General features: G+C 40.7%; 1 protein-coding gene across 2 annotated transcripts in view; it reads right to left on the reverse strand.

Annotated features, from left to right (window-relative positions):
- The window catches only part of LOC114788853 (disco-interacting protein 2 homolog C-like), a 39,162-nt gene that overhangs the window by 5,532 nt on the left and 6,652 nt on the right, over window positions 1-26,978 (reverse strand). For both annotated transcript variants that reach the window (XM_028977779.1, XM_028977778.1), the window contains exons 2-32: window positions 17,747-17,818; window positions 16,645-16,743; window positions 16,361-16,486; window positions 15,807-15,992; window positions 15,514-15,639; window positions 14,441-14,572; window positions 14,138-14,257; window positions 13,768-13,965; window positions 11,784-11,875; window positions 10,662-10,772; window positions 10,223-10,346; window positions 9,498-9,607; window positions 9,156-9,258; window positions 9,014-9,078; window positions 8,814-8,907; window positions 8,456-8,575; window positions 8,266-8,380; window positions 7,852-7,991; window positions 6,952-7,088; window positions 6,568-6,776; window positions 6,368-6,482; window positions 5,726-5,927; window positions 5,174-5,274; window positions 4,525-4,605; window positions 4,320-4,443; window positions 4,029-4,150; window positions 3,632-3,743; window positions 3,377-3,486; window positions 2,335-2,465; window positions 1,841-2,009; window positions 909-1,079 (exon numbers count right to left, since the gene is read on the reverse strand). In XM_028977779.1, coding sequence (XP_028833612.1) covers window positions 909-1,079; window positions 1,841-2,009; window positions 2,335-2,465; window positions 3,377-3,486; window positions 3,632-3,743; window positions 4,029-4,150; window positions 4,320-4,443; window positions 4,525-4,605; window positions 5,174-5,274; window positions 5,726-5,927; window positions 6,368-6,482; window positions 6,568-6,776; window positions 6,952-7,088; window positions 7,852-7,991; window positions 8,266-8,380; window positions 8,456-8,575; window positions 8,814-8,907; window positions 9,014-9,078; window positions 9,156-9,258; window positions 9,498-9,607; window positions 10,223-10,346; window positions 10,662-10,772; window positions 11,784-11,875; window positions 13,768-13,965; window positions 14,138-14,257; window positions 14,441-14,572; window positions 15,514-15,639; window positions 15,807-15,992; window positions 16,361-16,486; window positions 16,645-16,743; window positions 17,747-17,818 — 3,917 coding nt within the window. The remainder of the gene's footprint in view (window positions 1-908; window positions 1,080-1,840; window positions 2,010-2,334; window positions 2,466-3,376; window positions 3,487-3,631; window positions 3,744-4,028; window positions 4,151-4,319; window positions 4,444-4,524; window positions 4,606-5,173; window positions 5,275-5,725; window positions 5,928-6,367; window positions 6,483-6,567; window positions 6,777-6,951; window positions 7,089-7,851; window positions 7,992-8,265; window positions 8,381-8,455; window positions 8,576-8,813; window positions 8,908-9,013; window positions 9,079-9,155; window positions 9,259-9,497; window positions 9,608-10,222; window positions 10,347-10,661; window positions 10,773-11,783; window positions 11,876-13,767; window positions 13,966-14,137; window positions 14,258-14,440; window positions 14,573-15,513; window positions 15,640-15,806; window positions 15,993-16,360; window positions 16,487-16,644; window positions 16,744-17,746; window positions 17,819-26,978) is intronic.

Genomic DNA, 26,978 nt, shown 5'->3' on the forward strand with positions numbered 1-26,978 from the left:
AAAAAATAGTATAGGGAACTTACACCAAAACATTAGTTAATTATTAAAGAAATCATAATATTACTTTTACTGTTCCATGCTCAGTCCAAATCTTCACAAATTGCTCCTGAATAAGGACTTATTATAGATTTACCTTTTTATTTCTAAAGACAACAAAAAGTTCTTATATCTTATTTCTCTGGAATTCTCAGATTTTGTACTGCCGTGTGAAAGACTAAAATGATTCATAGACACGTGACTGAATGAGAATAAGTTGGTTCCCCAGGTTGATGATGTATCATGAAGATGTGATTTTAAGGTTCACATCATGGAATCTGTTGACAGGGACTGAAGAAATGAATGAATGAAATGAGTGTGCAGGGTTTCAAGGCTACATCCCGGTTTAGTCTCTTTCTACCCACTGGCTGATGGGACAAAAACAAAGGTCAATAAAAACCACCAAACATAAAGACGCTCACACACACTCCCTTTCACCAACCTAACAACAAATACTCTATTCTGTACGTAAAGAAAGCATGACATCATAAGTAAATGCACAGTTACCATACAACTCTTCCTGGTGGCAGCAGTATGCTGCTTGTACATTATGCTATTTCATGTAAACGTATGACATTTTAGCAGACTTACAATCAGTAGTAGGGCCTAACCCAGTCATTGATCTGTGTGAATGTGTGTGTGCGAGTGTGGTTTAAAGGTACAGTGCAGCTGAAAAGTATTCCTATCACATCACTTTTTCCACATTTTTTTAAGTTACAGCCTTGTTCCAAAATGAATTAAATAAATAAATATAAAAAACATTCCTGAATTCTACACACTCCATAATAGCAACATGCAAAAAAGTTTACTTGAGGATTTGGCAAATGTATAATCTGTGTGTGCATGTGTTTAAATTTATGTTTGTGACTGACCTGCAGGCAGATGGCCATGTTGACCCTACAGCCAAACGCTGTGCTCACTGCTCTCGGGTGAAGGCCCAGGTCCTTGAAGAGTTTAGAGAAGGAGAGGGAGAGGGAGAGACGCGGCCGTTCCTCGGCTACCACCACACATGTACGCACACGTGACAGGTCCACCCCACGAGACTGAGAGACAGACAGAAAGAGAAAGTTATTACCCACTAAGTCAGTGCCACATCAATCATAAAACTCATTCAATGTGAAAAGAGCATATTACCATATCAATAAAATAGTAAACCGATGAATGAATCACACACAACAATGACACAAGCCCAAACATGTCTGAGCATGAACAACATGTCTACCTCAAATGATGATTATAGCCTGACAGTTTTTCATAAATTTCATGGGTAACAAGATTCCTGTGGGATTCCCATAGGATGAGAATCAAGTAATCATGTAATTGGACCATAACAGGAAAAAAGTGGGCAGGAGCAGCAAGCTCCTGTTTTTAAATTAATATGCAATTTCAATTCTTTTTAAACCCCACGCACATAAAAAGCATGTGTACATGTATACAGTACACAAAAGGGTAGCTACAAGATGTGTTCTGAAGATTTACAACTTTAAGTTCATTTTATTATTGTTTAAATCTAAAGTGGTTATGTTATTGGTTTACTTAACACTATATTGGCCATTTTGGTGCTTATTACACCTTGTGGCAGTTTTAAACGGGTCTATCACCAATTACAGTAAGGATCAGAATGTAAAATTCCCCTTTACTTTGTTCTGCCTAATCAATGCACAGTTTTATTTTTATATCTCATAAATGGCATAACTGCAAATTTCCTTGAAATACCATGATACATGATACTACCAAACACACCATCAGTGTTTCCACCATATTCCAAGTATGCATTTGTGTGTGAGAGTGAGAAACTATTCACCTTAAGAGAGTCCGTCTGCCCTCCCAGACCTCTGGTGCAGAGCTCCATGACTGAGTAGGAACAGAAGGTGTCTCTGACTTTAAACTGACTCACAGCGGAGAGCCACAGAGCAGCATTCACCTCCAGATCACATGGAGCTATCAGGATGGACTGGTGCCCTGAGTATACACTGCAAAGAGCATACGGACACTCAGCATCTCGCACTACTGAAAGTGTTCATTTCTGTTAATTGTGTTCTGACCTCTGTTATAAGTGAACAATGGTGAAAAAAATACAAAAAATTTGAGTGTGGTAAAATTGTATGGTAAATTCTTAGAATGTGCTTCTACAAAACAAGTTGGGATTTTAGGGACAAAGAGAGTATGTCTGTATATGAAAAAAAACAATAAAAATTAAAATATTTTTCAGTTGTGACCTTTTTCTTGACATAGTTATCACCACTGGTCCTAATAGTAAAACTAAAATGTGTGTGTATGGTATGTGTGTGGGTTTACCTGCACAGGCACCAGAGTACAAAGCCGAGGCCACAGTAGGGGTCCAAGCACACGGCCACTTCACGAGATGGATAAAGCTCACACTGGAGCTTCACCGACCGGCACAACACGCTAACAGAGGAGTGGGACATCTACACAATACACACACACAGATATCTGTTGGACTGGAACTTGAGACTTAAAATGTGAACATGTATGGCCATGTGTCTCACAGAAAAACATGTCCACAAGGATATACAACCTTTAAAACAAAGTTCAAAGAACAAACACCTCTGCTACAAACCCTTCACTGGATTCCTGTGACTGCCCACATTAAAATCAAAACACTTACTGAAATATTGAAAGAAAGAAAGTAAAGTGATTGTCAATGTGATACACAGCACACAGTGAAATTTGTCCTCTGCTTTTAACCATCACCCCTGGTGAGCAGTGGGCAGCCATGACAGGAGCCCAGGGAGCAGTGTGTGGGGACAGTGCTTTGCTCAGTGGCACCTCAGTGGCACCTTGGCGGCTCAGGATCTGAACCGGCAACCTTCTGATTACAGGGCCACTTCCTTAACGGCTAGGCCACCACTGCCCCTAACTAGACCCAACTACATATAGGATGTGAGCCTTCTTATCTCTCACATTTCTAGTCCTCTCAGATAATTAAGCACTTCACCAATAGAAGATAAGAAAGAAACCCCCTCTTGTCTTGTCTCAACAGTTGAGTCAACAGTTTCCATCTTCAAATGACAATAAAAGACCCACCTCTTCAAGAATAACCTTCAGGACAAACTACACCTAACTTCTCCATTATTACTCTTGACTGTACTTTTTTCTTGTTATGAAATGTAAGGTTCTTTGCACCATAGTGCTTTTGATGCTGATGGTCTCTGTTGAACAGCAGTTGTTTGTTTAAGTCTTGCTATTATACAGGTATGAAGATCAGTACAAAGCACTGATGTACGTCAATCTGGACATGAGTGTCTGTTACATGCCGTAAATTAAAATTTAGAAGGAGAGAACCTGTGTGTTTGTGTGTGTGTGTGTGTGTGTGTACCTTCACCCCAGCCAACATGCCAGTAGTGGACACACTGAAGTCCAGGTAAGCAAGTGAGTCTGGATCAGATGTCTTACACAACAAAGGGCAACGCTTCTTTGGGAGGTCATCTAAACATAGATGTACACACACATTACTCATTTCAATTATTGTCAATAAATGCACATAGCCTTGAGTTAGTAAGAAACAGCATATTAAACACAGAAACACACACTATGCACACACACACACACACACACACACACACACACACACCTGTGTCAAGGACAGGAGGCCATGTCCTAAAGTCCACAGCAGCAGATGCCTCTTTGGATCGCAGAAGTTTACAGATGGCCTGAGACGTCATCACACACACTGAGCGACTAACCTACAGAGATAGATTCACACACACACACACACACACACACACACACACACACACACACACAAACACACACACAAAGAGAGAGAGGACTCACATAACATGCATACACAGAATTTGGTATTTGGTCTGTGTGTATGTTCATATTTTAACAAGGTTTGTTTTATGTTTGGTGGCAGAGTTACAGTTGAGATGAGAAAAGTCTTGTTATAGAGCTAACATTTGTAACAATTCACATGATATATTTTTATTGTACTAGGTCCCCTCAAAAATGTAAAAACTTAAGTGTACCTCTACGATCATCTTGACGGTGGGTAATGTGGTTGAGATGTTCTGAGGGTGAGGTGGCCTTACAGTGATTGGCACACAGCCAGCATATAGACAACCATAAAATGCTGCAATCAGATCTATACCTGCATCACACACACAAGCACACACAGATACACACACAGAAAAAGATAAGGACACACAGAGATTTTGTCGTTGGAATAAGAACAAAAGTACACACCATTGAAAGAGAGAGAGAAAGAGAGCGAGAGTGTGTGCGTGTGTGTTTGGGGTGGGGGGCTTGGGGGTGTGTACCTGGAGGGTACACTAGCGCCACATGGTCGCCATCCTGTAATTGCCCTCTCTCTGCCAGCAGGGCGGCAATCTTTTCGCCTCTTTTATGAAGCTGCAGACATGTTACAGATGTGGCCACTCCCCCCTGCAAAAACACATAACAACACATTCCGTTGTATGTTTGTAGAGTATGTCACCACTGGTTTGATGTGTGTGTGCATCTTACCCGCGAGTTCAGCAGTGTGTATAATACATGGTCAGGTGTAGTCTGAGCTCTCCACTGTAACACTTCAGACAAGAAGATAAACTACAAAACAAAATAAAGAACAGAATGGAATGGAAAAGTAGGCATAATTGACAACAGGAATGATACCATTTACCTTTAAAACACATTTTATAGAAGATGGTTTTAAACAACTTGTGAACACATTCACAAAATATTGTATTTGGCTGATCTGTTTAGTGAATGTGTACTTTCTTTAGTCCCTGAAAAATATAGTAAGCAACGGTTTTTCTTATATATTGTGATCAAACTAGTTAGTGGACAAACACTCCACTCTTTAAATACATGGGAATTAAATTATTGCCACAAAGAGGTAATAAATATTAGCCTTCAATTTCTGTTAATCCTCAAGTGTGCAAGAGTGCCATGAGTTCCATTGTCTTCTAATGGATAATTACTGATTGTGAACTTTTTTTATGAAGAAATGCAAATAATAAGTTACAAATTTTGTCTGATAAGGCAGGCTCAAACTGAAGTCAGTGTACTGCACTTGCAAACAAGAATTGGGCAGGATCTCTCAACAGGCAGTGTACAAAGCAGCACTGTACACCCAACGTGATCAGACAGCCACAGGATCCCCACACATCATTACCTGGTCATTGTCCTCCATGCTGCCCAGGTCTCTGCCGCTGGCCTGAGCAATTCGCTTTCCTGACACCAGATTCCCAACCATTACTGAAGCTGGACCCACCTCTGCAGTATAAAAACAAAGTAATTCATTTTATTTATTTAAATTGATTTAAAATGCATTGCTTCTTCAGTTTTGTCAATTTAAAGGGAATTTCCCTCTGTTTACTGTTGTACAAACTGCTGCCTGAACAATAAAATTTAAATGAATTATCACACCTCAATTATACTATACCATGAAACAGCAACTCTGGTTCTGCTGTAGCCTCATGCATACAAGTGTGTGACAATGTCTCACAGTGATGCATGATGTCAAGTTTATTATTAATTAAAAACGTATTAGTTAAAGTTAAAACCTATTAGGAAGTGTAGGTAGATATTTTCTGATCAATCAGAGAATCCATTATTATTATTATTATTAAAGATATATCTAATGTGTTCTATTCTGCATGTGATTTAAACTTGATACATGCTGCAGTGAACTGAACTTTAAGTACTTCTAGATGTAAATACTAACCTGGCTGTTTCTGGCGGGGTTTGGGCAGGTTGGTGACGCAAGTGTGTGGGCACATGAGGACACTGCAGGGGTGAAGAGATCCTTCTAGAAAGAGCTGACGTGTCTCCGACAGGTGGATTCCACCCAGAGGGGTCTTGGGCAGCATGTTAGAGGGCACCAGTGCAAGGCAGTACACTCCCACCTGATGTATGCCATCAATTGCCTGTAATTATGCAGACACACACAGTCAACCAATAAAACAACGAAGTTCATAAAAAAAAAGCACAGGTAGGGAAAAAGCTGCACATGTATAATTACACAAGATATGTAAATATGTTATGATTGTGTTACTTTTGGTTTGGGGATGGACATCCTCTGTTTTAGAGTAACTCGATGCCCTTGCCTACTCCCTTTTGCAGTGAAGTTGTGGGAGAGATGAGTGCTGTTCAGTGATGGAGGTAATTGAATGTGGTTTTAAGGTGAGTTACTAGTTTACTAACTTGCAATACACTTTTGTTTTCTTTTCCTGTTTGACCAGAGGAACTTTTTCTTTGTTTTATGTGATCAAAATAAAAATTAAGTGTTGACCTTATGTTGTTGACCTTAATTAAGATACAGTATATAGTGCTGTTAATTTACACGTGTGTGTGTGTGTGTGTTTACCTGCAGCACACGACTCATCCATTGGAAGCTCTCCTCCTCTGTGGCCTCTGGTCTCTGTTCTGCTATAACCACTATCCTCTCATCATGCAGCACAGTGATGGAGAATACTGCAATTCTGCATTAACACACAGGCACAAATAGACATATTATATTCATACAAAACACACACACACACACAGTATAATCACACACACACTCACCTCCCCCTGTAGACAAATTTCATTGGCTCGACAGCAAGGGCTGTGGCAATGATGTCATCAGCATTGTGTCGCCGCCCACCCACCACCATGAGACCATCTGCTTTGCCGGTGATGAACACATAGCCTCCTCCACCAACAAATCCCAGCAGCCCTGAGCGCACAAATGCATACTCACATACCAGAACACCACTGGAGTTCACTGGATACACCTGGAAAAAATACAAACACACATACAGGTATTAGTAGACCATCTCATTGTAAAAATAAAAAAACTACATTGTATGACACCAGTGTTCAACACTGCTCATCAAGATCTCCTTCCAGAAAGTGTTCATTCCAACGCACTCATTTTAAGGGACACACACAGACACAGAAAAAGCTCACCTCAAACGTGTTTTTTGTCATACCAGTGAGACCATAGTAGGACGTTCCCGTGGCAACAGAGCAGACACAAACCTCCCCAATTTCATCTGCTCTGCAGAGCTGAGGAACACCCTCTGACCTCACCACACACACCAGTGCTGATCACAGAGGCAGAAAGGAAGAGTGGGTAAGGAAATTAGAAACATACAGGTCAATGTTTCTTATTATAGTGTTTGTGTGTGTTAATTAAATAGATGTTTTGCTGGTTTGCAAAAAAAAAATAGGCTTTTTGTTACTGATTGTTAGGATGTGGGGGGCTGATTTCTGCATTTTAGCGAGACAGAACACTTCCATGATCACATCCCATCCACAAGGGGGCACAAGCTTGCTGGGCTAATGAAAAAGGATGAGCAAGAGAGCAAGGGAGGCCGATGGGGAGGACTGCTTTGGTGTAGGTTACAAAAAAAGTTTCTTGGTTTCAGCAATGGACTGGTTGAAGTAATTCTCATCCCTTCTAGTGTGGACTGGGACACGTGTGGACACGTTTTTTCGTGTCCACACGGTGTCCCTTTGATCCAAAATATATCACAAATGCAAACTATCATACTAATTGCACACATCCAGATTACAATTTTCATCTTGGATTTATCTAACATTGAGGTTAAGATAATGGTTAAGATTAGCATGAGGAATGGCTTGTTATATATATAACTTTAAAACATATGTTAACATATGTATATTACATTGTACATGGTTAAAACCCTAGTTCCTCAAAAGGAAATTACAACCAAATGTGAGTGTGTGTGCATCTGTTTCTCTTTGTGTGAGAGACTGTAATTGTGTGTGAATTTGGATGCTCCCATCACATTTGTGTGTTTGTGTGTGTGCTTTTTAATCACTTTCTTCTTCTCATGCTCTCACCTCCAGGCATGAGGGATCCCACATCATGCAGTGTCAGCACTGACAGTTTCTCCTCTGAGTCGACCCTGATGACCCCATGACTCAGACCAGTCAAAGAGAGGACCCCTCGGCCTGGACCCTTGCAGCCGTCCTCTGTTGGCCTGTCAAAAAAAAAGTTTTAGGAAGCACAAAAAACACATTTACAGAACAGAGCTCAGCAGTAGCCCACAGTAAAACTCCTGTTAGAATCTAAAGCAGATGGCAGTTGTGCAGCACTATGGGAGCAGATGTGTGTGTGGAGAGACTATAACCCAGAACAGCTACAATCCTCTAAACCAAATAAATATATGAGTGAGTATATAGAGCCTACCAATAACACACATACACAAACACACATTCATATACACAAAATGTGCCTAAGTGTGTATGTTCTACCTTCTGATGGCCAGAGTCATGCATTCAGGTGAACTGGCACAGGGGCAGATGACTTCTGTTCTGAGACCTTTAGTCTGAAAGACATTCAGGAAGGCATCGCAGGAAGAGACTGACCCTGAGTGAGAGTGGAAGAGAATTAACATGGTGACATCCAGTGTACAACCACACACAATCAAACACACACACTTACAGGGGTTAGATCCATCAGCCACTAGCAGCATGCGCAGTGAGCTGAGATTGATGTCTCTCTGGTCTCTATGGGCAACCAGTGCCCAGTGCATGTCTCTGGACTTCACACATGCTACTCTCGCTGTGAGGGACAAGGGAATAGGGGGCACAAACGTAAATTACAAGCAATACAACAGCAGGAGGCTTTATGTTTCCCTTTAAAAAAGGACAAGTTCTGAGATTCAGCAGATGTTTGCCTGGGTGTGAGTGCTGGAACAATGGTGTGTAGCAAACTGCAATTGCTTTCTCCACTGCTTTACTCTTCTGTGTGTGTGTGTGTGTGTGTGTGTGTGTGTGTGTGGGTGTGTGAATTTTTGTACCTTTATACTGGCATATCTTCTGGATCCAGGAGAGGGGGTTGACTTTCATCAGTGCGTATGGGACACTGATGACATGCATCATATTCATGACACTCTATATGAAAGGGAGAGAAAGAGTATGAGAAAACGAGACAGAATCAATATTGATCAATATTGTAATATGATTTGTGTGCATATGTGTATGAGGGACAGAGACATACAGTCAGAATGCTATGCCAAAGTCCTACGTCCTTCTTGAAGTCTAACACATTTACTATGGTCTCAGCTGCAGAGGTAATCACACATACAGAACATTAGTACATCTGAAGGAAAACTACACAGGAAAATAAATGTGTGTCTCACCTTCTGTGTATCCACAGGCCTGTGTGACAGCTTGGCAGTGTGTGAGCATAGCAATTCTCGTCACAGTCACCCCCAAAACACTCCCATCCTTACAAGTCTTATACTGTCATACATGAAAACAAACACAGTCAATAATGGATCATATCCTCACCCATGATCATATCCTCAACCTCTAACTATACATCTAATATAGTGTGAAATAATCATTTCCTAAGTCTGAAAAGTGGGCACAAACAGATGCTACATGGCTACATTAAACAAATGTTAATGTCCATATCTGCATTGTAGTTTGGAAGTGAACTTATTGTCAGTATGAACACTCATGCACCCACTCACACTTACCTCTATGTAAGCAGTTTCATTGTTGGCATCTTTAATATGAGGGTACCAGTCTCTGGGTGGTTTGCACAAATGCTTAGACTCTGTAACAACCCATAGTAACTTTGGCCAGCCTGCACACACACACACATATAAACACCATACAATCAAAACATGTCCAAAATAAAACAAGTATTTATGAACTTAATACATTACATGTAGTATTAGTGGGATGAAGTTCATCCAATACACCATAGTGTTTTCTTATGTGCACTATACACACACACACACACACACACACACACATTTTTAATACACTCATCCGCAGTTACTTATTTGTATAGAGAACTTGTATCATTTTATGAGCTGGAAAAAACAAGAATGATCCACCATGCATATTGGGGCATGCATACATGGGGAGGTGGCCCCGTAATCAGAAGGTTCCCAATCAACCAAGGTGCCACTGAGGTGCCACTGAGCAAAGTCATGCCTGCCCACTGATCACCAAGGGTGATGGGTTAAAAGCAGAAGACACATTTCATTGTGTCACTGTGTGCTATGCTGCAGTGTTTCACAATAACAATCAATTCACTTTTTCTCTCACTTTTTAGAGATATCACAGCATAGTCCAGTGGAGTCCATGCCCAACATGGCTGTGTTGGTGGCAGTTATGGCTGATTGATGTTTATTTAATTAAAACAGTGTATTACATTTGTAAGTGAGTGATCTGTCTTCATATGCTGGCTTACCCTTTAGCTGCAGCGTGTCCCCGCTGGTGCTCTTAGGAAGGCCTTTATGGCATGCGTCACTGGTCAGCGCCACGGCAACACCACAGCTGCCCAAGAGAAAACCAATCTGCTGGCTCCCAGAATCCTTTCATCAGATCATACAGAATACAGGCAATTATAATGGATCATGACCTTACAAATACAACAAACAATACAATACAATACAATACATGTGCTTCATGTTATACATTCATGTGTCAATCAGATTTCAATGACTTTTCCATGACTTTAAATGATTATTTTGTATTCCAAAACTTTTCAAGGCCTGTAAAATTCTCTTTTCAAATTCCATAATTTTTCCAGGTTTTTAATGACCATTGGAACCCTGACCACAATTGTATTTGTTAATTACTATTAACAAAATAGACAGTTTGAAGAAATCCATCATGAAACAGCTCACCTTCTTGGAGAGGGGCACCTCCACTGGCACAGGTACCACTTCTGCCAACAGGCACCCATAAAATGCCACCATGAAGCCAACTGGGTCATTGTTGGGGAAGACCAGTGCCACCTGTAGGAAGTGATGTTCACACAACGGTACGGTCAACTTATTTTAATGGAATCCAGCACTGTTCCAATGTCATACAACTGTGCCAATAATGTTCATATCAAGAGACACAGCATACAACGACCATGACTGGACTCCAGCTTCACTTTACATAAACCAGACACATATTACAAGTCCTACTGACATACAAACAGCACACTGAGTATGGCCTACAATACTACTTTTAAATTCTAAAGACCTCCAGATATGTGTATTTTTATGTTTAAAAATTGGAAAGTTAAGCAGTGCTCTATAGCAGTTAGGGTGTAATTTAGCAATTAGAGTAATAACCGCTCCTGCTACAGGGCATGGTCTGATATGAAAGATAAGGTGTAGCTGTGCAGATACTGCCAGCATCAGCAGGTTTTTAACAACCATTTCTTCAGTCCCCCTCAGTCCAACCTTCTTTCTCTCTTACAGTCATTTTTTTCTGCCTCCACCCTCTTTGTACACCCACCCCCTCTGTAGCTGTTGAAAGTGGATGGTATCTCATGCTCACTTTGATAATATCTCTTACAGTGTTTATTTGTGTGTACCGTTTGAAGTCAAGAGCTCCACAAACACACACACACACAAAACCATGTAAAATAGCTGTAAAGTCATATTCAGGCACTGCCTAATTCTTAGTATGGGAATAGTAGAAAACAACAGACCCAGTTTGTGTTACAAGAAAAACCATGAACAGTAGAGTGGTAATTCACATTATTAGACCCAAATGATCCCCAAATCCATTACCAGCATTTTATCAGACGGCCAGAGCGACTTACAATCAGTAGTTACAGGGACAGTGTCCTTGGAGCAACTTAGGGTTAAGTGTCTTGCTCAGAGACACAATGGTAGTAAGTGGGATTTGAACCTGGGTCTTTTGGGTCATAGGCAAGTGTGTTACCCACTAGGCTATGACCACCCTAATAACTACTACCAGAGACATTTGGAAAAACATACTTATTCCCTTTCATTCTCTCCCCAACTCACCCGGTCTCCTGCTCGGACCAGGGGCTCGTGCTTGCTGCCCAGTTTGTTCAGGATGCTGTAGGCCAGTTTCAGGCTCCGTGACCACAGTTTCCCTGTTATTGGAGACATGTTATCAGGGCTGAGCAACTCAACCATACTAATGTCGAATCAGCAGCAGCTGTTATCTCACTGATTCAGTCTAAATCTAAATGTCATAAAAAACAGATAAAAAATAATAAACAGTTTATTACCATATAAAACCATTCACTGCCCTATTTGCCCCGTTTTTCACTCTTTGCTAGTTTTATGCAGTGAACCGCATGTCACGTGGAACTGCATGTATTTATTGCAATGCCTCAGCAGCCGTATGTCTAGATTTAAAAGTAATGTAAACACACACAAAGGATGCTAATTTTTGACATTTTTATCATGATCGTAAACTGATCACAGACATTGAGCTGATGAAAATCAAGACTGTTGGAAAAGCATTTCAGGTGACGACTTCTTGAAGCTCATCGAGAGAATGCCAAGAGTGTGCAAAGCAGTAATCAGAGCAAAGGGCGGCTATTTTGAAGAAACTAGAATATAAAACATGTTTTCAGTTATTTCACCTTTTTTTGTTAAGTACATAACTCCACATGTGTTCATTCATAGTTTTGTTGCCTTCAGTGAGAATCTACCAATGTAAATGGTCATGAAAATAAAGAAACACATTGAATGAGAAGGTGTGTCCAAACTTTTGCCCTGTACTGTATGCATATTACCATTATACAGTGCTGTGTAAAGTCTTGAATTAAATTTAACCCCAGCCCTTTTTATAATTCAACACTTAACACATCATAAAGAAGGTATAATCGTACAATCAGTTTTATTCGGTTACGGAATATAAATGGACACCATAGCAAATACTGTGAAGATCAGCCAAAACATTGTGACAGGCTGAAGATATTTCTAGTACTAGCCATATTGTGATATTTGTGGGCAATATTGTAATCTTTGTGGGTCAGTGGCACTGGGTCTCTCCTTATTTATGAACATATATGCATGCTTTTGAGCAGTGATACACAATTTATACATTATAGTATATTGATCATTGATATTTACAAAAGCACACACTGACTGTCCAGAGATACTTTTTGTCACTTACTTATTAATATTAGAGCACCCCTAAAGCACTTAAATGCCTTAAATCATAAGTGGTCTTTATTGTCAGATGGTCTTTATTGTGCTTTGAGTGCTTTGTTAAAGCAAATAAACACACAGTCCTTTATTCTCTGGTATACCGATCGAGAGGAAAGGAAAGGGAGAGAAAGAGGAAGTGTCTAATTTTAGCCTCTGTGGTTACATAACACAATTAAGATTAACCTCTTTTAATGAAACGTCATCATCATAATAATCATCTTCATGGTCTATGTATAGCAAGAACAAGATCACAGGGAATGATATTCAATTCCTCTACAATGTCCAAGAGGGACGTTTATAGGGCAGCTGATGTGAAAAATACAGGGGGGGGGGGGTCCAGTTTGCAGATATGGCCAGAATAGGACAAACACTGGACTAGTGAACCACAGGAGCTGAAATATTCACACATACTGTCATTTGATTTATAGACACGGATATAGCGTGCATTGAATTGTGTGCATTGAAGATATAGCTGGGATTAAAGGATGAGATTCATTGCGATACTCTGGCAATGCTAGTTCAGTCAGGGTTCATGACCTTTATAGCCCCTTTTACAAAGAGATCCCACTATACTGCCATTAAAAAGAGCCCAGAAGAGCACTGGTTGTTTCACAGAAGCCAGCAGATTTGGCAGAAAGCTTCACCAGTGTCTGATAATCCGGCATGAAGCATAACATAATGGAGCACACAGAAAAGCGTGATCAGCATCTTGAGCTCACCCAGCGCTGTTTTCAAAAAACAGGCTCCCACACCCCCATTCCAAAGGTACCAACGGTAGCTTTCACACAGAACATAGGGGCAACTGTGTGCGCGGCTTTCTCACCATAGGTAAGTGTATACAGTGGTTTTCCTGTAGTATCCAGACAGGTGAGGCAGGGAGCTTTCGGGGCGATGTTACCCCATCGTTGGAGACCCGCCTCTAGCGAAGGTGGCCAGTTGCTGACCACGCCTAGGTTCTCTCCACTGACGACGTTTGTCTCTGCCCCCTCAGGCCTCGGCACACTGGGATCCGGCTGTGTTACTGCACACCCAACCACACATCCAGGCAGACACACAAATATTTACACAGATGAATTACACCTAATCAGCACTAAGGACTAACTGCCTCATAACCTAGCTGAATATTCTAATTATTACTAATTAAGCCTTAAAGTTAAGCCTGTGTATATGTGTGTGTGTGCGTTTGTGTTCACCCTCTAGCAACTCCTCAAAGTCATCCACAAAAAACTCCCGCAGTGGGGGGCGTTTCGGCCTCTTCAGTGTGTCCACAAGCTGCTGGATCTTGGCAGAAACACGACTGCTCACAGGAACACCTGAGCACACACACACACACACACACACACAGGTTACTGGTTATTCTGGTTACACAGCTGCACGCTATCCTATTATCACACAAACCTTCACTGATAAATCAATCATTCATATATAAACACACAGGCAGGCACACACACACAGAGCTCGTAGACACAAAAGTCATTGAACAAGTCATCTCTCACCATCTCCCGTTTCCATGAGCACCGCGTTGCCATACTTGGGCGGGGGTCTGGCTACTGGGGCAATTTGTAGCCGCTGCTCTTGAGTTGAAGGACAGGAGGCGCTGGTGACATCAGGGGGGGCCGAGTGACTCTCTGCTCCAAAGTAAAGGTGAAAGTTGACTTGTGGGCAAACATCTAAAAATATCCTATACTTAACACTTAACACGAAGAATAAACACACCGACATCTTGTGTGGACATAGGGTAACATTAAGGAATGAGAAAAAAGCTCTCTTTTATACACCATTTTCAGTTGATGCTGACGTGACCAGACCAGACCTGCATCCAAACATAATCTCTCCACTGTTCTGCTGAAGACAGTCTAACACAGGGGTGGGCCAACTTTTAAGATCAGGGGCCACATCAACTTGTCGGACAGGCCGAGCCAGCACCAGATGCATACATCAGACATAAACATAAAAAGGGCATTACAGTGTTAATATTTACATTCATTTTAAGTGGATGGAAACATTGTTGCTTATCCACCTTCACTTGGGAGAAAGGCCTGCTAGACTAAGAAGGAAAGGAAATGTGTGGGGAAATGAGTGGGTTGAATGTAAATAATTGAATGTTGCATGGTGAGCTGTGCGTTACATGGGGGTTAAACACAGTTTAGTGTAGGTGGGCGGTTGGGCACCGTCTCCATCGGGCAGTGCCAGAGAATAAGAGCAGCCGTGTTCTCGTTCGTCAGTAAGTAAAAAAATATGCAAAATATGCATGGATTAAGCAGAGCATGTGTGTCTCTTTATTTCATAAAAAAATTGCATAACTAAAAGTGACCCTTCCTGTCTTTGAAATCTCATGCTTGTTTTCTGTGTCTCCTCTGTCTTTCTGCTGGAGGAATGTGTCTATTTTCTGATCTTGCTCTGCTTTGTCTGGCCTGAATACCAAGGCTGCTACACTTCACAACTTCTTCTCTGTAGTCTGCACTCTGTGCGTGTCTGGCTATGTTTGGAAAAGCACAACACTCTAAAAGCCCTGCACATCCAGAACAAAAAGAGAGCGCTGCACTGCAGAAACCCTCAGAAAACTGACCATCCGAGTCCAGCGATGACCACGGCCGGTCCGAGGCATCCTCACATGAGCGCCTACCCATAATCCCATTCTCAATGAATCCAATAAGTCCTCTCCTCTTCAGTGATAGATGAGACCCTGGGCCACCTGTGATGTTAAAGTGGACTTGATATAGATACAGACTAAATAGAAATAGCACCCGAGTGAATCTAAAACGAACAAGGTTCCATTAAAAACACAGAATTTAACACTATATATTTTCTTTCTGCTAATAACATTCAAATAGGAACTTTCAAACTGGGAGTGTGTGGTACCTGTGTGTGAGTGCGTGATTAGTTCTGCAAGACGAGCAGCGTTGGCAGAACCACTGCTGTGAGCCGACGAAGACGATGTTGATGAGGATGAAGAGCTGTGCAGCGCCCGACTGATCCACTCCTCCGCACTGCCGCTGCCATGGCTGCCCCTCAGGGAGCCCTCAGCCTCAGAGCCCGATGACGTGTCTGCCACAGCAGGGAAAAGACGCAAGACAACCGGTGGTCAAAAAACAGCCTAGAGTCACGACTTACTTGTGTGAGACACACAAACACACAAACACCAATGAATCTCACACCACTGATATGTACACCACAGAAACACACACAAAGCAAAACAAAAAATAGCTACAGGAAACGACTCCTCATAAATTATGCTGAGTACATGATGGCAGGCTACAAAGAAAGTATGGGCTTTTTAACACCACATTGGAAAGTCTGTATCTTAGTAAGTACAAAATATTGTCACAAAACAATTATTGTGCTTAAGATAAACAAATCCTAAAAAAAAAAAGATGCAGCATTTAGTCCAAGCACACACAGTATTGTGCTTTCACCTGGTGGAGTATATGCATCCATAGAGTTCTGCACCACCAGAGAGCGGCGCTTTGAGGGCATTGGAACAGCCAACCTCCTCTCCCGCTGCCTCAGTAATGCAGCCTGCACTGCCTCAGAATGCACATCTACAGACAGAAAGAAAGAATAGAATGTCTACAATTATGCATACAATTATCAAAAATGGGAGATGATGAATTATTTAAACTTTTCTCAAAGAAATACTCATATTATTCGTCCGTAGGTTTATTCACATACTCATCTTGGCCACATCCATTCCTCCTACCTGAGCGGTAGCGCTCGTCACGTGACCCAGCAGAGCGTCGCCGATGGTAACGTGATGGAGAGGGAGTGATCGGTGAGCGGTGGTCCTGACGTTCTTGCCCTACAACAAAATATGCATGTAGTCAGGCATGCTGGTAAATGTAAATGTACACCATGCTGGGGTAATGTACCTAGCATGCTGGTAATCTGGTAAATGTGTTCAGCTGGGCCACCAGAGTAATAATCCGTATGATCATTAATAATACTTTACAGTCACATTAGAATAAAGTACACTGTATTAGCGGCCTAAAAAAATTATAGCGCAATATTTATATATTAATATGATATATCACGATACACCATATATTTCTCGATGCCTTGAAATCTTCTCTAAAATCACTGTATAAGTGAAAAAAGTATAAGTGATTGTCATTGTGAAACACTGCAGCACAGCACACGGTGACACAACGAAATAAGTCCTCTACTTTTAACCATCACCCTTGGTGAACAGTGGGCAGCCATGACAGGTGCCCGGGGAGCAGGGTGTGGGGACGGTGCTTTTCTCAGTGGCACCTCAGTGGCACCTTGGCGGATCGGGATTCAAACTGGCAACCTTCTGATTACGGGGCCGCCTCCTTAATTGCTAGGCTACCACTGCCCCATAAATACTAAAAATAGTATAAATAGTATAAATACTAAATTCGGTCCTATATTGAATGAAATGACACCAATATAACCAAGTTTAAATTCCATCCGCCTCCATCTCCCATTACTGTCTCTGAAATCACATGTTAATATGAAGGTACGAAAGGGGTCTTCAACTGGGAAAATTATTATTTAGTTCAGTTTTATTTCAGTTCTGTTTGAATGCACAAATGTGGATATAACTATTAAGAGCACAAAAGGAGCAACACAAAAATGTGTAGTCATAAATAAAAGGCTGATTCTTATTTTTAGCCCATGCAAAACCCCAAAGCCTCATTCTCTCAATTAACTGTGACCAGTGATTCCAGGTACTTTGTCACGTGACCCCCAAAGAATGCCGTGATACTGAAGATACTGAAGGGAAAAGCTTACGACTGGATAAAACGATTTCCTTGTAAATCATCGGCGCTGATCATTACCTGTGTATCTGGGCAGGTAGGTCTGGAGCAGTTTGCATCGCCTTTTTTCATAGCCTTTCTGTGTGATGTCTCCTGCCCCAGAGAAGAGAGACCTAGTGTCAGTCCACAGTTTTTCACAAATTAAACAACCACCAAAAGGGTGGCTGACACACACACATACATACACACGAATACGGTCATGTTTTCCAGTGTATAAAAGATCAAACAACCTGACTGTGTGAGGTGTATCTGAGAAGCATTACGATTACATAAGGAACATGCTGTGTCTGTGTGCGTCTGTGTGGGATCCATGTGAAGCCACTGCAGCAAACAAACAGATGGAAACAGTAGAGAGGAAGGATAATTAAACAGTGGAATGGAGGGAATGTAAAAAAGGCAGATGAAACAGTCTCTCACCCTGTATAAGTCAAACCAGACCATTTCAAACCACACACACACACACACACACACACACACACACACACACACAGAGGACTAATTAGCCTCTCCAGCAGGATGTCTTCCTTCTCGCTGGGGAACACACATGCACACAACCTCACTTTAACATAAAAGAAAATAAGAATAAAAAACAGAAAACAAGATAAAGCAACTCAACTACCCGACACAACACGCACATGGAGTTGGTTAGGATAGTTAACGCTTTTACCAATCTGGTTAATCTTCCTAACGTTCTGAAAGCAGAATTAAGCTAATTTCATTTAGAAAATAGCTTCATGCAACCAAAACCATTAACAGCACAAGCTATTTTTAAACTTTTACCCTATCCATCTATCAAAACCCCCTAATCCTGTGCAGAGTTGTGGGGTTTTAAGACTGCATTCATGCCCAGTCAGTGGCTTACCAAGTACATTATCACACACAGACTAACCTGCAAAGGCCAAACATGCACACACACACACACACACACACACACACACTGGGAGAATTAGGTTAGTGGGTCAGTCTTCAGTCTGTATCTATGCAGCAGAACGTTCTTTCTCTAATCTAGAGTTAGAGATGAGTATCATCTGTATCATAAAGATACAAAGCTATTATCTCACTCTCTCTCACTCATACACACAAACAAACACACAAAAGGCCACCACCAATCAACCAATAATAACTTCAAAGATTTAGAGAGATCACAGTATGGTGCATACTGAATTATTACAATTCAAATGACCGTTTCGGTTCTGTTAAATTTAGTTCTAATGAACTGGTCTTGATTACAGTAGACACAGTAGTTACTCACTCTACACCTACCTGAAAATGCAGAGGCAAGACAAGATTGCAAAAAAAGTTCCCTGTTCTTGTCTGTATTTAAAAATTGGATGACTTCCGAGTCCATATAAACACTGTTCTAATAAACATTTTCTTGTTATGTTATTTCCAATATTACTACACAAGTACATTCAAAAACAAGCCTTAAATGCTAGATTGATCTTGCTAAGAGAGTAATAAAAATGCACCGATTATCCTGATGAGTATAACTCCTTATTGCTTCAGGTCCAGAGGATCACACATTGTCCAACATAAGACAAGCCGAGATGAGCATTGTGAAAATGCCCTACATCCTGTCAAAGGGTAAAGCAGAGAGGGTAACTTCTCAGATCATCTCAAATGATAAACACACCATGAGCTTTGGCCTGGGCTGATGGTGACCGCGGTTTACTGGGCCTGTACACACACATACAAAATACATTTATGCACATCAACTATGTCTCCTCAGTACAGAAAGGGTCATTACTCCATATATGTCATAAAACATAAAGAAAACAGTAGCATGAAATAAGTGAACTGACCCTGAGGGTGTGCACAGAATGTGTGTGTGGGTGGGTGGGTGCTGAGGGTGGCATGAGCATCACATGGCATAATAAAACACTGTAAGTAGGTCACAGCTTCAGTCAGTGTGCATACAGACACACACACACACACACACACACACACACAGCGAAGTAAAATTAGCACAAATGCAAATGTCCCCATGTAATTACCGGTTTTGGGGCAGGAACAGATGTGCCCAGTGCTGGCCCTGGAAATCTGTTTACATAATTTCTCACATTCCATTTTATCATATGTATTTATCCTGTTTTTCCTGTTTTCCATATTTAAATTTTTTTAAAACCTTATGACAAACAAAATAAAAATGTGTAATATAAACAGACATATAAAAGTCTATAAAAGTATAAAGTTGGAAATCACCTAACTAAAGGTTGTACATTCAGTGTCCTGAATCATGTAATGGTGTTATATTTACATTTAAAGCATTTATCAGATGCTCTTATCCAGAGCGACTTAAAATCAGTAGTTACAGGGACAGTCCCCCCTGGAGCAATTTAGTGTTAAGTGTCTTGCTCAGGGACACAATTGTAGTAAGTGGGATTTGAACCCGGGTCTTCTGGTTCATATATACTGTTTACCACAGAATACTGACTGAATCAGACACATTTTCGGTTTGTTAGAAGTGGTCATATTGGGCAGTTGAGGAAAGACTGAGATTCTGTTGTGTTGTAACTAGAATAAACCAGCTACTAGGCTGTTGTTTCTCTCCATTATACTATATATATATAATTCTAAGTATTTTGTGTATGACTGAGGGGAAAAAACAGCAATCTTCTTTCACAAGTCAATTACATTTGATAAGGCTAAAAATGATGAATGCATCAAAATTAATTACATTTTTATTATTATTAATCTCATTTGTGATTTAATAAAATTCTAAAAGTTTTTATGGAACAGAGAATCAGAAACCTTTAATACATTCACAAAACATGAATAGCTATTATTAGATCTATTATACATATCTGATTAGCTGCAGCGCCTCCCTCATTATGTATTTAATCAGCTTGCAAATGTTTGGAAAAAACACTTGATAAAGTGCTCAGTAGGGATGCTATAATGAGTAACAGTACAAACAGGCTCAATATGTTACCACTTAGCTCTCTGTGTTGATTCAGAACCAAACACTTTGGTATCACGATGCATTTTAGACCCACCAGCTCTCAGAGTTAGCAAGCTAGTTCACACAATGATATCTGTTCATGACTGAAAGGCTTGTTTTGGCTGCACATTCTTTGTTTTCTCCACCTCGTCCTTTCTGTTATGTGGTAGAATAATTAAATTAACATGTCAATTTAACTAAAAAACACCCAGTCCAGCAGAATTTATTTTGAAACCTGTTGAACACACAGAACAGGAGGTCAGCTGAAGCTGGTTAGCATGCTAATAGATTGCTAATAATTACAAGAGGTTGGACTGCCGGGACAGAAAAACAAAACAAAACACATAATGCTGTGTCTCATCATTATGGACAAAGAAGCGGGACAATGAAATCAGATGAAGTCGTGGACATACAGCTTGGTCACATCATATCATGGCACATTTATCAACACAATTGCTCAATGAAGACAACATTAAAGTGAATTTCAGATTTGAAGGCTCAATAATGAACCAAGAAGTCATTGAAGGCACACCTTCAAAATGTTTCTTTATTTTCATGACCATTTACGTTGGTAGATTCTCACTGAAGGCATCAAAACTATGAATGAACACGTGGAGTTATGTAGTTAACAAAAAGTGTGTGTGTGATTAAGAATAATTAATTACTGAATTCATTACTGACATTCTGCACTGACAGTGTTAAAATATTGGTAAAACACCACATAATACAGATACAGTGTTAGCCTAATAATGAGACCCATGACTGTAAGTGTGAATGTGTGCATGTGTGTGTGTGGGGTGAGGCTATTTATAGAGGCTTTCCTTGGAAATTATGAGACCCTGATTAGAATAGTTCTAAGGGGAAGAGTTAGGTTGAATGTGTGTGAGTGAGTGTATCATGTTGCACTACTTTGCCTTTCATATTTTTGCAGCTCACTAGGACACTGCAGTGAGACCTGACTCCAGCCGAGTTACTGCAGTGGAGCTGCGCGTGTGTGTACGAGTACAGAACTCTTTTTCGATCAGTAGCAGTTGAGCTGTTTAATGTTCTCTTTCAGCTCTAATGAGTGTTAAAGCAGACATCAATACCACACAAAGCCTCAGGACAGTGCTCACTTTCAAATGCCTCTTTCTTTGATTTTATAATGATAAAAAAACAATCAATAACCCTGTGACATTGCAGAATTGACTGTGGTGTGTGTGTGTAAAACTGATATCTGTGCTGACCTCTAGCAATGATCTGGGTGTTAGAAGTGATCTGATTCCCCTCACCTCGAACTCCCATTTTGCAAAGTCAGGTACTCTCCGTCTTTACTTACTTTACTTTACTTTACTTTATTTAGCAGACGCTTTTGTCCAAAGCGACTTACAAGAGGAAGACACCAGCAATTCTCGTTCGATTTCTATAGAATATCGAGTCTACAAACTAAGAGCCCTGATAAGGCTTAGACTTGTCATTGAAGAGTCCATTTGCATAAGTCGGCCTCTTTCTGCTTGTCTTCATTTTACACCCTGACACCATTTCTACAATCGGATTAATAAACAAGTCCTATTGCATCAAAACTGGGAAAATATTAAGTCACTTGGATACACTTGCATGCAAGCAGTAAAAGTCCCTACACGTCCTGATCATTATTTTTATATATGAAGTGAAAAGAAAAATATTTTTGCTTTTATAAAAGGTCTTAGTGGTCCCATGTATCTGAAGTCTCTTTCTTCAGATACATGGGACAGAATTACAGCCACTTCGATCCAGTCCCACAATAAGATTTCCCCAGGACGTGCCGATTCGGTGTTTGTAGCTTGAAATGCGGATGAGAAGTAGAGAGGTGGGGACGAGGAGGGGCCATTTGTGGAAATGACTTCATCAACACCATTCACCAACCACAATGTTTGGCACAGACAGGAAGTAGTGACGGTATTTTTTTTCCAGAAAAACTTTTTTATTAACCCACTGGTTCTTCAGAGTCTCACTTACATCAGGAGCACATACAGTTGTGCTCATTTTTAAATCCAATCAACTAGCAACTGCAATGCTTCATCGATGGAGAGGGTGCTAGTTGCCCAGTGGGTAACACACTCGTCTATGGACCAAATGGACTCAATCAAATCCCACTTACATGTCTCCCACTTACTGGTGTCCCTGAGCAAGACACTTAACCCTGAGTGTATCCAGGGGGACTGTCTCTGTAACTACTGATCGTAAGTCGCTCTGGATAAGATCGTCTGATAAATGCCATAAATGTAAATGAGATAATGTTTAAGTGCAGGGGTGAAAAATTCTCTGGGCAGACAAAGCATGAGAAACGGGAGGTAACCTTTCCCCCTATGATGACCCCTAAGGGGATAAATTCAAGATCAGACCATCTGAGCTGCTGCTCTATGAATGCACAACAGAATGGCCAGAGCACTCTTAAGACTTATCGCCATTTCTGGCCACTGCAGGACCATAGTGGAACTCGTATTTTTTTTTATGATAGGTGACCTTTAACACATAGGAGAATGTTAATCACTTCTAAACAGCCAATCAATTGGTATTTTTTCTCTTGTGTCCTCTCACCAACTGAACAGAAAGTCAGAGGACTGCATATGATGGTCAATTTCAAAAGGTCAATCAATGATTCTTTTAAGAGCACACTCGTTTATAATGGGGCAGGTTGTTGGAATGTTGTTGGTTCAAGTCCTGAACTGCCATGATGCCACTGCGGATATACTGAGCAAAGCACTGTTCCACACACTGCTCCCCGGGAGCCTGTCATGGCTGCCCACTGCTCACCAAGGGTGATGGGTTAAATGCAGAGGACACATTTTGTTGTGTCACCCTGTGCTGTGCTGCAGTGTATCACAATAACAATCACTTCACTTCTTCACATCAAATCCTTTAAAAACAATGCCCGACAAACCACTGAGAAAAGGATGTTCTGTTTAGCAGTGGCAACAAAAATGAGCAACGCAAAGCCTACAGCAGGAGGGAAATCAGGAGGTATTTTAATCACACATTAAAATGGGGATCGGATTTCGCTGGTAAGTCCCCTGTAGCTTCTCTCGGCGTAGCAGTTCTGACCCCGTTACAGAGAGGAGCGAGAGAGACTGGAAAACTGCAGTCACCATCCATCTGTCTGGAGTTTATTTAGCTCAGACTCATACCAGAGAGCATCTTCCCATGACCCCGCCACATTTCTTCCCCTCCTCCTTCTCCTTTTAACTTTAATGCTGAAGATCAAGATTTGATCGGAGATAATATAAAACCAGGAGAACAGCAGCACGATAGAAAAGGTCATCATAAATAGCCAGTATTGTGTTTATGTGTGAACCACTGTAATATTTCCATGGTGGTTATTTTAGAATTTGGACCAATCCAATAGGTCAAAAATGGGTCTTTCTGGTAAATCAAGAAGCAGACTCATGCAGCATACAGTGAATACAGCCCTTTAATCAGTTAAATGAGTAATTTTATAACCGCTGTTAGGGTGTTCTAATCTTTCATCTAACACCAACGTGGTGGGCTTCACTTGAGGTCATCTGACCCCGTCACCCTGCACTGGGTCACAGAAGAAAGACAAACAACCATAAATGTCTGTTTTTTTAAGGGTCAGCTCAGTCAGGGGAAGTTATACCAAAAGGTCGCATAAAAATCCCACTGCAAACTACTGTTCAGACAGAAAATTGTCACCAGCACTGAGTCATCGATATGCAACGACAGACATCTTGGAAAGATGATGCGAGGCGAGTTTCACTCAGTGACGCTGCTTAGATCTGCAGTGCAGCTGGGTTGAGACAGTACCATATGGTGAAAAAACTGGCCAAAAGTAGCAAACCGTGGGCGGCAACCACAAAAGCCCCTCAGACGGAGACTCCACTGGCAAAAACAAATGACATGCGGTTCTTGCTTCACAGATGTTCTAGTTTATATCTGTGCACACTGATTTCCACTTCTGGCTCATTCATTTCAGCTTTTTCCCCACTCACATGAAGTCATACAATTTGCACCATTCGGGTAATAATCTGTCTGTGGATTCCAAAAAATTGTGAACATGCAGTTGTTTGGGGTGTGCAAAACCGTACAAAAGCCAAAGGGCTATTCCACAACAGGCTCCAGGAGAAACTGAGACAGATGCACTGCCAACACCATTGAGATCCATATGGTTCTTCCACATGACGGCCCTCTTCCTTTTCTTTCGATTTTGACCTAATTATAACCATCTGAACACACCATGTGTGTGTGTGGGAGCACACGTCATCTTTTCCTCTCCTAAGACATGTTTTCCACTCTGTTGAAGTAAGACACTTCATTCGCCAAAAGAAAAATCTCAAACACACACACAGATACACACACAGACAGGAAGACACAGGGACAAACTGCAGCAGTGAAGACATAATGCTCCAAATGTATTCAAACAAAAAAGCATATTGAATGGAGGGCTTATGTTCATTAAATCAATACAACTAACAAGCATTGCAAAACCAACACAAAATGGATACACTACATAACACATACAAGTGAACTGCTATTGATTATAACTAAAGCAGATCATTTTTTTTCCTGACAGATATAAAAGGCATAAAAACTGGATAAATAAATGTGATCCCAAAGCGAACCACTTTACTCCAAAGCTGCCTTTGTCGCTTTTTGTCCTTGTCGTCACTAATGCATTGCATCATTTGATATCTAAGCAAGTCCTGGGTTTGCATATTCCATTACCATCCCAGAAATACTATGCACATTGCATACTAATGGTTTCATTATAGACATGCAAAAGAAAAAATATATATACTATTTACTTACATTTAATGGAATTTCAGATGCATGCAGGATCATACATAGAGGCAGGCACCAATAGAAGGTGAAAAGTTGACCTCCAGACTGAAACGCATTTAATTGTAATATCTCATTACCTATAAATATAATTATGAAGTAAATATAAAGCCATAGAAAACTATGGAAACTAGTCTATCATTTACACAAAAAAAAACACACACATGCTGACCTACTGACATAATTCAGCACCCAACTTTAACACCACCTCATCAAACATTTACAGAAAAGTGGATGAATTAAATCATATTTCTCCCTTGCGATCACTCACACAATCTGACCTAGAGGCATGAAATATTCAGGCAGGCTGGGTGCAGACTGAAGTTGGGGTCAGTGGAACACACGTTTATAAATTATTACATTTGAACAAGAGGAATTCCTGCATACACATTCTCTGCTTAGCAACAGGGTTTTCCTTCCCTGGCAACAGAAAGTTTGTGCTGAAACTCCCCTGACAGCCAAACCAGTCTCCATGGCAACAGGTCAGACAGCTCTTCACCTGGCACATGAGACGACAAATGAAATGCTGACACACACACACACTGTCTCTAACTAAGACTGAGTAGGCAGGAGCTATTTCAAATGAATCATTAGGAAATTAATAATTAGAAAATGCTCACTAGTAAAAATTAGGGCTGCACGATTTGGGGAAAAAGACATATTGTGATTATTGAGATCAATATTGCGATATGCGATTGCGATATGATAAAGGACACTTTCTTGTATATCAAAGAAAAGTCACATACTAATAGTGAAATGTTTAATTTCAAAGTGAAACATACAAACTACTTATAACAACCTGAAATGCCCAGTGCTTTCAAAATACAATATTCTACAAAATTAAATAAATCACAAAAAACTCTTTACATTACTGTCGAATGACAAACCCTGGTAAGGCTAAACAACTGTTTTGATTATATTTGGCCATTATAAAATCCCGTATAATAGTTCTTACATTTAACCAAAATGTTGTTTGGAGGCTAACTTGAACACAGGGATACATAGCTTTGCTAGCTTAGCTAAGGTTAAGATTTGTAAACTGAGGTGAATTTCTTTAGGAAACCTTCAAAGTTTGAGAAGTTAACTGAACAGCAAAGAACAGTCTAAATAGTTAATGCCTATGTATAGCCAAAACGTTGTTTGGAGGCTGACTTGAACACAGGAATGCATAGCTTCGCTAGCTTAGCCTAGCTTAGCTAAGGTTAAGACTTATAAAATGGGATTTTTTAATGGCCAAATATATTCAAAACAATCGTCCAGCCTTACCTATGAAATGTAATCCCCCGGGATCTGGTTTGGAGCGTACAGCGGTTTGTACAGCCCTTTGAGAGAATGAGAGAATGGATCGGATATGTTGCCGATCCAATCCATGTACTAATCATTTAAATCGCAGCTTTTTGCGTTCATGTAATCACACAGACTGACAACGCGATTACGATTGCGATTAGATTAATCGTGCAGCACTAGTAAAAATCAATAAATCAAATATCTAATTAC

This window comes from Denticeps clupeoides, chromosome 4 (assembly GCF_900700375.1).
Source record: "Denticeps clupeoides chromosome 4, fDenClu1.1, whole genome shotgun sequence".
Classification (NCBI taxonomy): domain Eukaryota; kingdom Metazoa; phylum Chordata; class Actinopteri; order Clupeiformes; family Denticipitidae; genus Denticeps; species Denticeps clupeoides.